The sequence below is a fragment of the Chelmon rostratus genome, chromosome 3 (assembly GCF_017976325.1).
Source record: "Chelmon rostratus isolate fCheRos1 chromosome 3, fCheRos1.pri, whole genome shotgun sequence".
Taxonomy (NCBI): Eukaryota; Metazoa; Chordata; class Actinopteri; order Chaetodontiformes; family Chaetodontidae; genus Chelmon; species Chelmon rostratus.
Genome location: NC_055660.1, coordinates 15372335 through 15389620, shown reverse-complemented (window position 1 = coordinate 15389620; position 17286 = coordinate 15372335). Strand labels below are relative to the sequence as shown.

Genomic DNA, 17286 nt, shown 5'->3' with positions numbered 1-17286 from the left:
TCAGAGCAGCTCAGCAAAAGAATGGGTAAATAGTGGGAGACAATAAAAGGGACTATTTCACCCCTATGGTTTCTCTCCTCTAGATTCCAGCTACATGTTGCTAATAGGCTCATGCAGACAAAATGTGATGGCTATGTCCCTATTCTGTTCATTCTGCACCTAATCCAGGCTTATAGCTGTAAATAAGACAGAAATAATGTGCTGTGTGGTATGACCAGACCACAGACTGGGTTTTATACTGGAGGCCTTTTGCTGCAGGCGCACATTTGCTTGTCTGAAGCCTGAGGCCAACAAGCAAATCAAACCACTTAGATTTAATGTTGCTTCTCAACATTGAGTCGGATCAAGTCTATGCAAATGTCCGCGTCTTGATAACAGCACACACATGCCCCCATGTGGATATTGCATATTACTGCGACAGGAGGTAACACCATAATAAAGGCACACATCACATACTTAGGCAATGTTTAACTCATGCATGAGCCATAATCTATAATTAGTTCACACCTAGTAGATCACTTTAGAAATCAGACTTTCTTCATACATTCATTGATATGTCATCGAGTTAGCTGTTGACCAGTTTGCTAAAAAATAAAAAAGCTTTACCTTTGATGAGGACCAGTGCTGCTCTGCTTTCACAGAGACTGAAATGGTCTGAAATAAAGTTTTATGCAACTGGAATCAAAGCAGACACCATCACCCTTGTTAGCAAAATGAGCAAAATGCCTCCTCCTTGTAAACCTGTCATCTCCCCTCTTCATCCCCTAGCAGCAGAGAGAGTGCCGGGGACAGAGGGGTCGTTTAGTTGAATATGTTAGTCTTGTGTGCCGTACTCATTGATCCTTTATCTGACTGAGGTTTGTGTAAGTTAGAATCTATGGCCCCAGCCACAGCTCTGACGTGTCAGTCGCCTAACAGTGCCCTGTATTGATAAATCCATGGAGCTGTCCGTGGTGCTGAAGAAGCAAACAGATTTCTAATTGCAGCTTTTTCTCTCAGTAGCGTCCTTCTGTCACTTTCGTCTAAATCTATAATATTCTCGAAACTAAATACTATAAATAATAATAAATAACAATCTGTTCTACATTTTATTGTAGCCTTTATAATCTATAGACTAGTATCACAGTCCTGATCAAAGTGAGAAGTAGCAGTGTGTTGTTACGGAAGAGGGATGAGGGAGCGAGGATCATAGAGACACACTGCTGCCTGCAGTATTCCGATGTTCCAACAATACGATCATTCAGTAGCACCTGTGCTGCTGAAAATACTCCTCCACACAAACATGGGAAACATGTCAACAGATAAAGCTGCTGCAGTTACATAACTCAAGGTAAAGTTTATACAGTCAAAACTACGGTGTGTTTTGAAAAGTTAGCATTATCAAAATGCTTAATGTCCACATCCACTCAAGGAATAGGTCTACATAAATCTGCATTTAGCCTAATAAAGGTTCTGTTAAATTCAAGTTCTAATCGGAATTCAATTTCAAGAATTAAGCTAGGCCTATATATTTTATTCCATATTTTTTATTTCAGAATTATTACATATCTTAGCTGTATATTTTTAAGGCGTCCTTCAACAATACCCTTACATGAGTGTTTGTACTGCTCAATACATAAAGTATGAATACTTTCTCTGTCCTGCTATGACCTTTTCATGTACCAGGAAAGGCCACGCTGGGTCTTTAAGTCGTTGCCTGTCAGAAACTGCAGCCACCTGCCTCCTGCGTAATTACCAACTAAAGCAATCCTGTACTACATGTTCATGAACCCATGTCGTGTTTATGGAGGCTTAAGCCAGAGCTGTACATTAGTCACCACTGAGGACAGAGGTCATGTCCTCGGTTTACTTCTCTGGGTATTTAGTGGGCTGAGGTGCAGTTTACCTTTCAGAATTTAAAGTTACACAAACTGGCTTTTGAAAATGAATTAGGAATTTTACACAATGAATAGATGAATTAAACAGCGAAAGCTATCAAAATGAATCAAAACCTTTCAGGTTTTTCAGAATTATGTGCAGCTGGAGTGGCTGGTTCCAATCAGTGTTTCTATAATTCTGGATCCAGCCTCGCCTAAAGTTATATACGGTATAGACGGATGAGGGAATGGATAAAGGAGAGAAACGTCCTAATAATGTGCATTGAAAAGAGTGAAATTATTTGATGGGCAGATCCTTGCTTTAATGAGACAGAGCGGTTTTAAAACTCATAACAAGATGATGTGGCAAGTCATGCCGAGCCCCTCCGCTATAACCGCGTGATTGTGTCTAATTATTTCTGGCTTCAGGCTACGCCGCGGAATAATACGCCATTAAAACAGGCACGCGTGCTTCTCTGTGCCAAATTTCCCATCAGTCCAGCTCATTGCTTGTGACAAACTTGGCTCTGCATTGACGTGGAACTGGTGGCATCTAAACTGTAAAACTGTAATTTACTCTAACTACTGAAAACCTGCAGCGTGTACAGTGGCTACAGTAAATCTGTCCATCGGGATATTTTTATCTCGCTTTAAGGAAAGCACGCTGTTAAGATTCGGCACTGGACTGAATTACTTAGGATTGGCATTTGTGCAGTGCAGGCTGGTATCTTGAAAAAGAATCTCATGGGAACGGAAGGAGTAGAAGAAGAGGGGTTTTTTTTTGGATCTACCATCAGTTGGCTGTTCTCTCTCTACCAGCAGGTTACACTGACAGCAAGAAGACACAATCCTGTGGATTTATTAATATGGATAGATGTGACAGTCACACAGAGCAATCATTTGGCCACTGCCGCCCTCCCAGGAGAGAGGATCATTAGTGCCTTTCATGTCAAGTGCGCTCTCATGAAAGTCATCTTCCTCTCAGCTGCAGAGAAATGCACTGCGGTCAGTAGACGGGCCCCACTGTACGTTTTCAAAGACGGTTAGACGGGCCACGCTGCAGAAAAGGTCCCTTTGCCTGTGGCCTGCTGCCACACTTCTCATGAATGTTTGAGGGAAAGGGAATTTGAGCCTGGCTGTGAAAACCAGATCAGTTTTCTGGCTTCGTGAAAGAGAAGAAAGGGAGATGTCAATACATCTGCGCCCTGCTGCTCCCACAAGAGCAGCCAGGTCACACGCTAAAACACATAGTATTAAAAATGTGTAGATTTCTTTTTAGATGCCAAACAAGCAGCAGACATAAGGGTATTATTTTTCACTAAAGAACCACTGCGTTTTAGGACACAGCCCGTTTAAATGCACAAAAAAGCATTTCGTCATTTCTCCATCTTAAAGCCCTCTTCATGCCAGCCTTTAGGCAAGGCAATCATTCATCTGGAGAAGGATAAACCAGCCTGCGATGGCGGGGTTTCAATAAAGCTTGCAACGTGAACAGATGGCTTTGATTAATGCGGAGGCTCCAGACAGGATCTCCCTAGATGCGTTCTATTTCCTAAATGAGACATTTGTGTGCAAATGTATTGTTTGTCAAGTTGTCACCAGTAACTCTGCTAATTAAAGTGAAAGTTCTCCGCTTAAAAAAAAAATGGCACTTGATTATGCTCCCATGGCGTTTCTCTGACTCAGGTTGAAAATATGTTTGTCCTAACTTTGGCCTCGTTTCTTCAGCGTTCTCGACGATGTTGTGCTTCTCTAACTAATCCTCCTCTCCTCTCCTCTCCTCTCCTCTCCTCACTCTAATCCCCCCTCTGTGATTCAGTGCTGCCCTGTCATTCCATGATATACTGTATGACACTTCATCCTGGCACCTTGACTAAACTTGAGCACTGCTGAATATGCATTCGCGCTAGACAAAGACCGAGAGACAAAGAGCAAAGCCACGGCGATAAAACATCTCCAAGGCAAAATTCAGCTCACTGGTTTGGAAACAGATGCAAAAATATGCAAAAAAAAAAAAAAAAAAGTGAAAAAAATTCTTGCATCCCTGCTTAAAAATGTAACTGCAGGCACAGGCGTCCTTGTTCAACAGTTCAGGAATCTCAGATTTTCTCAAATACTTCTTTCTGGTCTGCGTGTCTGCGGGCTTTGAAAGTCAAACAATGTGATATCCACTGGCTTATCCCACTCAGCATTATTCCAGAGAGGGACATCACACAGTATCAGATAACAAGAAGAAAGGCGCTGTTGTCACCCCTCATTAAAACACAAAAATCATATTTAAGGTGACTGCTTGTTGCACTGTGACGTCACACACAGAGGTACACGTGAGCCGAATAAAACAAGTCCTGAACTACAAGAAAGCTTTGTATCCAAAACTCTAACAAATGAACATTTATTAAGATCACTTAGAGTACAAACAGCTATACAAACACACAGGTGTGTGTGTGTGTGTGTGCGTGTGTGTGTGTGTGTGTGTGCGTGTGTGTGTGTGTGTGCGTGTGTGTGTGTTTGTGTGTGTGTGTGTGTGTGTGTTGGGGCTCTGAGGGCTACTGACACAAATGAAATAAAATGAATTACCATGAAGAAAACATAAACATCACAGTGTACGTACATTCATATAAAACAGGTATGAGGATGTTCCTAATTAAAGATTGCACATGACACCATAACAATACTCGACTGAAGTCCTAAAAAACAACTGACCAAGTTAAAGATCATGAAATCAGTAGTCAATAATAAATACATAAATCTCACACAGCTGATATGGAAAGGGGCTGGTATTAACAGCTGCTTTAAACAGATGTAACAAAATGAGTTTTTTTCTACGCTACCTGCTTAACATAAGGTGATTATCATTGCTAATCGTCAGCATGCCACGCAATACAATGATTATTCAAGCAATCGAAACACCCTATTTACGATAAGAGTATGAGAACAAAGAGCAAAGCAAATGTCCTAAAAGCTTATTGCCATACAAAAGATTGGCAGAAGCACTTGGCATGTTGTGGGTCGTGGGGGTGAACTCTGAACGGATACCAGCTGTAAATACAGTGAGATGTTGAGTCTTGAAAGACGTTTCTGCTTCAGTCATACGTGCGGTCGGCGGATTGAGACGTTTGGGGATGGTAATTTATTCATGAGTGTGTTCACATGAGCAATGACGCATATCAATGCATAACTATATAAATATAAATGCCTTGAACAGGATAAGTAAGATGCAGTGTGTCGTCATCGGTTGGGACCCTGCGGTATTGGCTTCTTTAATGTCAGTTTATGGTGCTTTGGTTTCCATGAGCATCGCTTCCATGGTCATTTAAAATACCTCCTGTTTGCATGAATACAGAGACATTCGTGATTGGAAATGAAGATTCATATAACATAAATGCATTAATTCAAATAACACCTTCACAGGAATATGAGTTCATATTGGGAATACTGTGTGCAGGCTGCAGTTAGAGGTAGCTGCCTCAAACTAAATGCAGATTAATTTACACTTCTACTCTTCTAAACAAAACAAACATCCACGTTTGCCTCCTCGGGTTTGCCGTGAAGCAGTTGGCTCCATTATTCGACGGGCTGCTTTGCGCAGACGTGCTGGACTGTGTCTCAGGAGAGCACAGTGAGGACGACGGTTCCCTTGGTCTTCTTCAGGATGTCCACGGCTTCAGCGTGAGTCACGCCCTCCAGACAGTGTCCATTCACGGCGATGATCTGATCTCCACGCTTCAGCCTGCCGTCCTCTACGGCCGCCCCCTGCGGAGCACAGAGGATAGTCTATCAGCGCGTGCAGATCAGAGATCACAATCTGTCCATGTACCATTATCACAAGGCTGAGCGATGCAAACAAAAGACAACAAAATGTAACAACTGAAATCATGAAACGTGACGGCATTAAATGTCTTTTCAATCCTGTTGAACACATTAAACATGACAAGATGATAAAATGATAAATTGCTGTACACTGATTGGATGCAACACATTTAACCAAAGGCATGTTTAGAACTCTAAATAATGAGATAATTCATAATCTTTTTTGCAAGTAACAGCGTATTTATGTTAATTTAAACACAAGATACTTGTGCTCAAAAAGAGGATTCATTCTCAGTGAAGAACCTTGGAGCTCTAATCTGCCTCTATACCTGCCAAAGAGCAGTGATTCCTAACACGTCTCTGGGGGTCATCAGATGGATACCTCCCTTCAACGGTGTTTCGCCTACTTAGTCCCACTACACCTCCAGGAGGCTAGGCGGTGAACTCCGGCGTCCCAGAGTCACCCCCCTAGTGCCAGTTCACACTGCTCCTACACAATCCAAACAGCGCCGCCACGTTCAACTGACCCAGAGATGATCCAGGTAGTGGCCAGTACCGATGCTACCATTTAGCTAATGCTAATGCTAACCGCTAAGAAGAACAGAAGAAGTTCCGATGCTACCATTTAGCTAATGCTAATGCTAAATGCTAACCGCTACCTGCTAAGAGGAACAGAAGAAGACAATACAGCTAGATTCACCTATACTATAAATGTTAACTGATAGATGCCAGCACTAACTGCTAAGATACTATCATATTACCACCGCTTTAGCTATTGTTAGCTGCTACAATGCTACCACAGGCCTAGATGCCACATGTAACTGCCAATTGCCGCACTACCATCATCTACCCCACCTCTCACCAACTGCACCAATAAAAGCGGGGTGGGAATACAACCCTGGTTCGGGTAGGGGGCAGTTTTGAGTTGAAGCCTCCTACCTTTGCGTTGATGAACACTCTGCCTGTGCTGAGATTAGATTTCTGAACACCAGGATCTCCCATGAAAGAGTTTCTCCCAGGGGGACGCTCCCTCACCTTGTTGAAGACGGTTTTGATGTAGATCGGCAGGTCTCCATGAGGGCTGCCGAACCCTCCCACGATGCTGAAGCCCAGGCCCGATGAGCCTCTCTCTAGAGTGATGGTCTTATACATGCGAGTGCTGTGAGAGTAGAATGCCAAACAATGTGTGTCACTGGGCGATGCTAGCGTGTGTGCTTTTGAGGGCAAGGGTTGCACTAGCTGTGCGGTGAAATACGCTCATCTCACCAAGACAGACAATAGGTGAGGAAGGAAAGGAAGAATATCTAATGTGCTGTAAGCTTAAATATGATGAATCCCAGAATTATTACAGTTTTGGTCTCATATTTAAAGCGATATTCAAGGTTGCCTGTTGTGCAGAAAGAGTTGCAGCAGATTTAAGACCAATAGGCTCTCCTGATGTTTCTTGAATAAAAAATAAGTTAGGGTGACAAATAATTATCAGTACAAGCAATGAATGCACTTTTGTTACCAGATTGTGAAAATTTACAGGGTCTTCAAAAGCATTATTTGGTTTGGCGAGCTGCTGAAAACCCAATGAAACAAACTGGTACAGCTGATATTTCATCTGAAACTGCTTTGAAAATAAATTGAAAGCAATCAAATGAAAACAAAGCAAAATACAATTCACAAGAAACAGTGCGGCTCATTCCGGCCAAAAAGCACATTCATCCCAATGCTTCTCACACAGCGTCTGCACTTTCTCATTATTGTCAAGGGGGCCGGGGTCTGCCTTTGTCCTTTTTCAGTGAATAAACCGGGAGGGAACCAAATTAAGATTGTACCACAGCAGGAGACTGACAGGAAACTGATTCTCACCGGAGGTTGTTGTGAAAGCGGGGCAGGCTGCTGGGCTGGCCCGCATGCACATCATTGTAGTGCTTTGTGCTGCACCTACTGGAACCTGCTGCCACCTAGATACACACACATGCAAAGTGTTATGGATTAAGTTTAGAGAAAATATGGAGGTGGACAAACTGACAAAATTACCTGAGTAAACCATGAACAAGTTGGACTATAATCTGATATCCCTCTGCTGGAATAACATTTTCATGCCTGTACTAATGTTAATACAGTGCGAGTAATAAAAATCAAAATCTTTTTTTTTTTTTTTTGCTTACACACAATGTGCTTGTCAAGAACAAGTGACATCCGGACAAATACCTCTTTTTCTCTCTTACAAGAAAAATCTTTCCAGAGGCTTATTAACATGAAGACAAACAGCGTGAAATCAGTGCCAGACACACTATTGTCTTAAAATTACAGTATAGCATTCACATGCAAAATACTGAAAATGAAGGGATGACTGAAACTTAAAACTAGCTCATTTTTATTCATTGTTAAAGACTTTGAGCTGTTTTTATTGGATGGGACGTTACGTCTGAGCTGGGTTTCGTACGGTTAATTAAAATAAAAGTGAAGGAGCAGGTCATGGTGGTGATCGCCTTCCTCTGACAACGCTGGACTAAAACTTGCAACATCGAGCCTCACAGGCATTAGATTAACTGCTGTATGTCACACTGTGACAGTACCTGCAGACTGATGGCTCCAGTGGCGCTCTCCAGCAGGACTCCAGCTTGGACGTGAGTCATTCCCTCCATGGACACGCCGTTGATGCTGAGGATCCTGTCTCCCGTCTGATTGACACACACACACACACACAAACAAACTCGCTTCTTTTCCGAGCCAACAGGACATTACTCTACTGCAACCCATATGCATAACCTACGGTATGCTATTTTTAAGCGCTGAGAAAGACAGCATTGTAACACCGGTCTTTATCCTAATTAATATGCACCTGCAAATATGCTAATAAATATGCATCAGTGTGTGCAGCCTCACCTTTATTTCACCTTAACACAGTCATAATTCAAATGTTAACCCTAAAATCAAGTCATTACGCAAAAATAAATGGTTAAATGTGTGAGGACTGACTTTATGACCCCAGACAGGAAAGCAGCTTACAATGTGATGACAATGACTGACCTGACCCACGATGTGTTGAATACACAACACACACACACACACACACATACACACACACACACAAACACACACACACACATACACACACAGGCGCATATTCATCGACACTCCCTACCTGTAATTGCTGTGTTTTGGCAGCCAGTCCATTGGTATCCATGGTAGCAATAAAAAGAGGTACGTTGTCATGGGGACTGCCCACTCCTCCTGCTACACCGATGCCCAGGGAGTCACGAGGGCCCTGTGGTGATACCACACACACATTGCAGATATGTTAGACAATGCACATGCATGCAGATTGACACAAACACCTAATGTTATGAAAGCCTGGAGTCCAGCCAGGTAATAGGTAAGGTATATATACATAGAGCTCATCATTAGAGGCAAAAGACCAAAGGCTCTTTCTGAAAATGTACAACATTGAAAGTCAGTTTCTGCAAGACAGTGTGGGCCACAAATAAAAACAATTATTGATTATTATTTCAGGATTTTATGCCTCACCTTCTGTATCATTACTTCTCTGATGACAGGGTGGTCTTGAAATGCTGTGGGAGGGGAAAGAGATGTATGCTAACATAATTAGCTTGAAGAAACGCATTCTCTCCACTCAAGGTAAACTGCTGAACACCTGAAAAACAGGCGACAGTAATTAAAGCCTCGCTAGTAACGTGTTTTTGCTTTCAGAACGTGAAGGCCACTCACAGAAAGTCCCTGCTTTGTTATCTGTCTCCCTCTGCTGGCCGAGGGAAGCATCACATCCACTCGAGGGGGTCAGGGTGGAACAGTCGGAGTCTTCGCTCTGGATAAAACACAACTTAAAGTATTCCTAAGTCCACAAAGTGCTACTGTTAAAATAATGCAAGAATAAAAGTTCAACTACAGACAATACTAAAATGATTGAGATTGAGAAGCCTGGACTCAATTCAATAGAATTCATAGCTCAATCAAAAAACTGAAAACCTGATAACATCATACATGTTGACATTGTCTTTGACAGTTTGACACGGGTTGGACGCAGACAGGGAACAGCTTACCTGGCTCTGCTGTGAGTACTGCAGCCCGGCTTTAAAACGAGCCACCTCCAGGTGGAACGCTCCACTGCAACGCTGAGAGCAAAGTGACACATCTCACATAAGGTGATGAATCCATAAAAACACATACCTCACCACTAACAAGTTTATAGACTTTGCATTGCAAGTGTGAACGTGGCAGACCTGCAGAAGCTTCTGTGCATGTTCCTGTGATGCTGCACGGACATCCTCCCCGTTGATTGACAGAATCTGGTCACCTAGCAACAACCTGCCATCTGAATCTGCTACGCCTCCTCTGATGATATCTGACACAAAGATGCCCGTGTCATTACTGTTGGGAGAAAACAGAGGTCAAACGCGGTGCCTGCTCCACACCTATAGAATTAATTATGCAAGCTGTAGGCCTGCTGTTTCGCAGAGCGTCACACTTGATTGTGCAAATACATTAAGCTGCATGAAAATCTGCACCTAAACTCTTCAGAGATAATGCGTTCCATGTCTTCCCTGCAGTGTGACCCAAAGCCGACTTCTCTGACCTTCATGGTAATTACTGCATGCTGCAACAGTGCATGATTTCATTATGTGTCTATCACACATTATTTTTACATTTGCGATCCCTGTTGCTGCAGAGTCCCTGAAATCTAACTTGGTGGAGGCCTCAAAACTCGAGAACACTGGTAAAGTCTCAGAGTATGTATGTATTTATGTTACACAAAGACATTTCATTATCATACTACCTTAAATTTAAAAGTACTTGATACTTGATAAATACTGATAAATGACATAAGAATAGTCTTTCTCTCTGAAGGGGTCAATTAATAAAAGTCCTAAATAACTAAGTAAGTAAGTAAGTAAGCTTTGATTGGTTCAGAGGCTTGGTCAACAGGATTACTGTACATAAAAATGACATTGTGCGCCTAATGATTAGCCATAAACCGACTAACAGAAGGTTAGAAAGTGTTCTTTTTCACTGAAACTCCAAAAACATTGCTAAATTCTGGCAACCCTGGCATTCTGGAAACAGCAAGTTTCACCTTGACAACAAAAAGTGGATTCTGGTAAGAATTCAGCAAACGCACAGCCTTCACCTATTTCATTCACACACACACACACACACATACACACACACACACGCACGCACGCAAACCAATGGCGCCGGCCCGTCCATTTTTATTATTATTATGAACATGCCTCTTTCCCACAGTGGTGAAACCAAGTCCCTCTCCAGGACGAGGCCTCAGCTCCAGGCTGAAGACGTCCCACAGGTCCTCCTCCCTGTAGGCCTCCTGGTGCCTGAAGACGCGCAGGAGAACACGCTGGGTGGTGAGTCGCAGCACGCCTATGGCCTCATCATGAGTGGCCTGCCGCAAGTCTATGCCATTCACCTGGGAGACAGTGAGAGAGATGGACGTGGGCCATAGTTGTAAAACAGGGGTTAGAGGAGATCAGAGTAACTGCTGTTCTATCACAAACGACAGATGGATTTTACCACAGCTAACGACAAGGAGTGCTTTATCATGAGTCACGGCTCCATTAAAGGCCATAGCATCAATCTACGAGCATGTCACTGCTTTGAGCCATCACTGCTTTCTGTTGCTCTACATGATTTGGGCACCGTCTTATGCATGTTGATTTTGTAGCTTTCAGCGTCTTATTCTCTTACATTTGTATCTCAGAACATGTCACTTTTTTTTTTTTAGAACATCTTGCCAGAACGCTGCAGTTTAAAATGAGCTGACTGACTAACGCGGCCACACTTGGTTTCCCTGACAGGCACAACTGGGCAACATCTACAGTATTTTATAACAGTATCAAAAACTGAAGAAATGTGGCAATCACTGGACACTGATGAAATAGAGACGCAGACCTTGGCTTTGAGTCTGATCGTCAAAATGAACATCCTACAGCCCACAAACATAGTTAGCAAGACAGAGTAATACCATTATATATATATGGAGTGCCATCTAATTACAGCAGATTTGGATTGGAAATGCAAACAACTGTGACTGATTCAGTCAAACGAATATGTTCTGTTCGTGTGTACACATAATACCTCTAATATCTGGTCTCCTGCCTGCAGCCTTCCATCTCTCTGTGCTGCTCCTCCATCATTTACTTCATGGATTATCACTGCCCCCTGGTGGTCAAATCAAGGAACACTTATTATTGCTACAGCCAAATCTAATTAATATGCTACTATTTAGTATTCCAGACAACATGCACTTAAACATAAAAAGCTACGTGTTGTGTGTGGGTTTTTTTTTTAGAATGATTAAAAATTGATGAGAAAAGTCCCTCTACCTGACAGTGCTAAATGAAATACTGATGTCAAATATGAAACTGGCTGCTCTCACCAGCAGAGTGTCGTATCCTCCTACAATGCTGAGGCCCAGGCCGACATTTCCTTTACAGATCTCTATGATTGTTTCCTTGCCAGCCACAACTGGACAGCTCAGGGGGTCCGAAGTTGCGGGAGCTGATCCTAGCCAATCAGATCGCCCCATGGGAGACGTCTGCATGGCGTTGGGGGATGAAGAGGAAGACGAGGAGGCGGGGAGGGTTAGGGAGGAAGCTGGAGAGAGAGAGCGGGGATAGGAGAGAGATGTCGGGGGAGGCAGAGAAGAAGAGGTGGAGAGACTCTTGGAGCGGCTGATGGAGAGCTTGACAGTGACCCGGTGTTTGAGAATCAAGCTGGACACCTGAATACAGAGGAGACAGGTGAGTCATAAATCATTAAATCAGCGTGTGTGTGTGTGTGTGTGTGTGTTTGTACCTTGTCCACTGACAGTCCCGCCACAGGTTCATCGCCCACTGCTATGATTCTGTCTCCAACCTTTACCCTGCCGTCCTGCATGCAGAGAGCAACGTGAATAAAAAAAAGAAGATGAGCAAAATGCGTGAAAGTGTGTGTAACAGAGGAAGGAGAGGAAGTGGGATTGAAAACCAGGCACACCCTCTGGACAAATATCTGAATAAGTGTTGCCTCGAGCCCTGCATGAAAGCTCATCAGTACATGATGACATCACTTTAAAACATGGCAACCGTCACCTCAAAGTTAATCTGCTTTAAATATTACCAGAAACACCAAGAGAGTAGAGCCAGCACATCACAGTATACAGCTGCTCAAACACGCCTCTTTATTCTGATCACTGATCACCAAAGTTACAAATGATTAGGATGAGGTCCACTGGGATGAAGGAGGTGGCACTCCTCATAAGAAAAAGATAATACTACTAGAATACTTTTAAGTGTAAAGAGGATAAGCTTTGAGTTATTTAAAGAAAAAAAGGCAACATTATTTTGGAAATGAATTTTCTCTTTTCATTCTTTTGTGAGGTCTGTAGAGAACACTGAGGTTGGGATAAACTGCAGTGGTGTAACACAGTACATTTAACTACGTGTACTAGAACGGGGAAGGTACCTTAACTCACATGCTTTGGAGCTGTCAAAAAATACAAAACTTCTGGTTTGAAATTCACAGTAATGTAACAAAAATTATAGGACGTGACATCCCCTTCTCCCAGAGTCTGTACATTCTGGGGGACCCGTCCCTACTTGATGACCTCCCACCCCATGTAGCAGAGTGGGTTCAGGCAGCACTGATGCTGGGGCGCAAGCTTATTATTTCAGAATGGAAGGCATCTTCACCCCCCCCTGTCAGCCTCTGGCATACTCACTTAGCCCAATTAGCTGCTTTGGAGGGCCTATCATATAGACTAATAGATAGAGTGGAATACTTCAATCTGAAATGGGAACGATACCTACTGTCGCTGAGCACGTAATCATGTGAGCTGTTGGTATTTTTTGCCCCCCGCCCCCCCTTCTTTTTTTATTTTCTTTTATCTTTTTTTAATTTTTAATTTTTTATCTTTTAATTTTTAATTTTTATTATTATCATTTTTATTTGTTTATTTATTTTTATTTTATTTTTGTATTATTATTATTATAATTATTATTTTTTTCTCTCTGATTGTCCTTGTGCTGTTTTGTCCTGTTTCTTGTTGGGTTGCTTTTGTCTTATTGTTGCTTTTTTTTTGTTATATACTAGAGCACAAACACTGTACAGTATTTGCTTACTTTTTATATTCAATTCTCAAAATTGCTGTATTGTCGCCATTTACAACATATATACATGTATACCTGTTGTGTGAAAAACCAATAAATTGTGAATCATTAAAAAAAAAAACTACGTGTACTATGGGGGTATTTCCATTTTATGCTACTTTATATACTTCTACTCAGTTATACTTAGGAAGAAAATATTTTTGCTCCAGTAGATATTTCACATGTATTTCAAATTTCATATTTCACAGATACAGATTTGACATTTAAAACATACAGCTATCTTAGAAAATAAGATGCATCACTATAAACTACACAGCAATAGATAAAGTTGTAGTATGATGGATATTTGGGTATATTTGGGCATATTCCTATATTATTCATTAATGTAAGCATAAGCATGTAGTCTAACTATTAGCAGAATATTTGTGTGTAATCAAACTTATCAAAGTATAGGAATATGACCCAAATAGCCATCAAGTAGCAGTAAAAAAAATTCCAGTACTATCATATAACACTCTGACGGGGGCCCCCTCATTACCTTCAAGCACATTTCACTACTGTAGTACTTCAACTGAGTAAAATCATGACTGTATATTCATAATAAATGAACAAGTGAGGATTTATATAAACTATGGATGAGAGAGGAAAGGCAAAATGGTTGAGATACAGTTATAGGATGCAGGCTACACACAGAATTAGGCTTCTTATAAATAAAACAGCACAAAATGTATGTCTCAATGATGATGTTGAAGATGATGATGGGAATGCTGGTGATGTCATACCTTACTGGCAGTGCCGTGCTGGATCAGGGACCTGACCACCACTCCTTCTTTGGACTCCTCCTCTGCGAGGCAGAGGCCAAGACCTGCGCGATCCTGCAGTGGGGAGAAAGCAGACGACTCTAACTTTGACACAAGAGTTAATTAAGTTAATAGCAAAGTTGTGTATTAAATGTGCATTTGCATAAATTTCCTGTGCTGTTCAGGCTGTTTCTGCTACAGCAAGTGGTCTGCTACCACTCAGCTGGCTGTTTGAGCTCTTAGATATGTGCTGCTGGAGGTCTGACAATGCTTAATGCCAAGATCTCCTGACGGTACTGCACCTGAGGTAGTATGACGTGCTGGATGTCTCTGGTAAATCCTCCATGCTCTGCAGAGTCTGTCTGGGAGTCGACTGTGTCCTCACACTCTGTTCTGGATCCCTGGGTCATTTGACCCTGAGCTGCTTTATTCCTGATTAAACAAAACCAAAACAAATGATCCCTGAGCTGGTCATCAACACCTCCAGTAAATCCTGTTCGGTAAAAGTTTTGCAGAAATGTAAATACCACCAGAAAATCACTCGGCATGTCCTACCTGATGAGAGTGATCTTCACTTTAGACGGAGCGTTATTGATGATGGTGGAGGCGTTTTGGTGGCTGCGGCCGTACAAGATCTGACCGTTGATCTAGAAGAAAAATCACGTCATGTACCATCTCCTCATCGATCTTTTCCTTCATCCCATCCGTCTCCACATGAATCTGCCATCTTCTGTCATCTCCTTCTAACCCCCCCCCCCGCCCCGGCTTCTCCTCTGCCTCAATTTTCCTCACCACCTCTATTACACGGTTGCTCAATGCGAGAATCCAGCCCAGCATCAACCATCCTTCAAATGGTAATTTGTCTGATAAATCTACTGCACAGGTACTCAACGCTCTCAACTGATCCATGCCTCGTACCCACATCCCACTGCTCTCAGTTTTGACTCTGATATTTCATCTCTCTCTAGGATTTTTTGGGCCCTAAAAACCCTCTCATCTGTTAATCTCAACCCTCCTAACTGACTGTTCCCTATTCATTCCATTCCTTACCTCCAGTAGCTCGTCTCCAACCCATATCCGCCCGTCTAAACCAGCAGGTCCCCGAGGGTCTATATCCGCCACATAGACACTCATACGTGCCCGGGAACCGTCTTTATTCCCTACAAGGCTGATGCCTAGGCCCTGAGCTGCAGGATCCCTCTCCAGCTCAATCATATGGAGCTTCCCAGACAGGCTGCCATAACGCTGCAGCATCTTTTCTAGAAGAGACAGAGTTAACAAACAGGAGGCTGTTAGGAGGAGGATATGATGGGTAAGCCAAAAAAAAAAAAGTGAGATGCTACATGTAATGACTGACACTTCATGTGGAGAGGCAGCAATACTCCCTAGAGGAGGTTGTGTGAGTGTGTGTTGCTGCAATTTGTCTGGAAGGGATGATGTCAGTCATGTTGAGGAAGGTGAAGGATGTCTGTGTTTCTGCATAATGGGCATGTACAGTATGACTGTATGTGGCTTGTGTGTGCACATGCAAGTACTGTACCACAAAATAGGTGATATATATAGGCTCTGTGTGTCAGTGTGGCTTTGTGTGTGCTTGGTAATTGGTAAATATGTGTGCATGTGTGCTTATCTATATCCATGTGTATGTATTAATCCTAGGATTTGCATGAATCAAATTAGCATATGTGTAAATATGCACGGTCACACAGACTTGCTTATGAGCATGTTGCAGATTTGTGAATGTTTAACACTATTTTGCTGATCTACAGGAAGCAGTAGCATGCAAACAAACATGGATGTAAACAACGCAGGTTTCAAACTTTTCAAAAAATACATCGACTTTGTACATGTGCTATGAGGAAATAAATATATTCTGCCCGTTTGTTAGACTCAGGGATTCACATAGTGGATTCTGATGAGTAACACTGAACATAAGCAGAAAGAAAACTCAGCAGGGCACGTTTAATACTGTATGTGCATTGAGCAAAGCAAAGAATGGATTCAACTTGAATAATAGTTGTTTGTGCCAAAGAAGTGACTGAAAGTTTCAATTCTCTCCGAGGACACACTGCGCAGTAAAAGCACGTTTTTTTTAAGATTTTGCATTCTTGGCTCATAATGCATTCTCATTATAGTCTAGGCCTCGCTGACTGGCTTCACACGAGAGCGGCATGAAAACAATTTGCTCATGCGGCCCTTGGTGGCCTTCATACAATGGACTTTTCAATGATGTTCCAAATTGTTAAAATTGAAAGAGTAATTTCTGAATGTGTGAGACATTCACGACATTTTTATTTGAGCGTTACAGCTTTTTCTTTTGTAATGGATGAGGTATAGGGCAAAGTCTCAAAGGCCAGAGGGCATCACGTGACCTGCACTGAGGGACAATGGCCACTACACAAAAGTTTGCACACAGCTCCTGGAGGATCCCTGTGTATGTCTACGTGACGTCTTTACGATGCAGACTTACTCCTGCCAGTGTCATCCTCGCCTTCAGCTGCTGCTGTGATTGGTGTTGTTGCAGTTATGGGGCTTCTCTGAGTCTTTCTATGTGATGTCGGCGAAGGTACCTTGGGAGAAGTTTTTGCATTATTGAACAGGCAGAGCTGGAGATGCCTCAGGGGTCCTTCAGGCATGAGTTGGACTACCCCTGGGGCTTGTTCAGTGTGCTTGATGTAGCAGTGGGAAAAACTGACGAACAGG

General features: G+C 42.5%; 1 protein-coding gene across 1 annotated transcript in view; it reads right to left on the bottom strand.

Moving 5' to 3' along the window:
* Positions 1–5462: 5462 nt before the first annotated feature.
* The window catches only part of si:dkey-92j12.5 (multiple PDZ domain protein), a 35186-nt gene continuing 23362 nt past the window's right edge, over positions 5463–17286 (bottom strand). Inside the window, exons 26-43 of the mRNA XM_041964900.1 lie at positions 17054–17153; positions 15634–15842; positions 15139–15230; positions 14886–15015; positions 14566–14658; positions 12492–12566; positions 12073–12417; positions 11772–11855; positions 10910–11103; positions 9902–10049; positions 9722–9793; positions 9390–9513; positions 9189–9232; positions 8806–8928; positions 8237–8341; positions 7524–7618; positions 6702–6825; positions 5463–5609 (exon numbers count right to left, since the gene is read on the bottom strand). Of these exons, the coding sequence (XP_041820834.1) occupies positions 5463–5609; positions 6702–6825; positions 7524–7618; positions 8237–8341; positions 8806–8928; positions 9189–9232; positions 9390–9513; positions 9722–9793; positions 9902–10049; positions 10910–11103; positions 11772–11855; positions 12073–12417; positions 12492–12566; positions 14566–14658; positions 14886–15015; positions 15139–15230; positions 15634–15842; positions 17054–17153 (2304 nt within the window). The remainder of the gene's footprint in view (positions 5610–6701; positions 6826–7523; positions 7619–8236; positions 8342–8805; positions 8929–9188; positions 9233–9389; positions 9514–9721; positions 9794–9901; positions 10050–10909; positions 11104–11771; positions 11856–12072; positions 12418–12491; positions 12567–14565; positions 14659–14885; positions 15016–15138; positions 15231–15633; positions 15843–17053; positions 17154–17286) is intronic.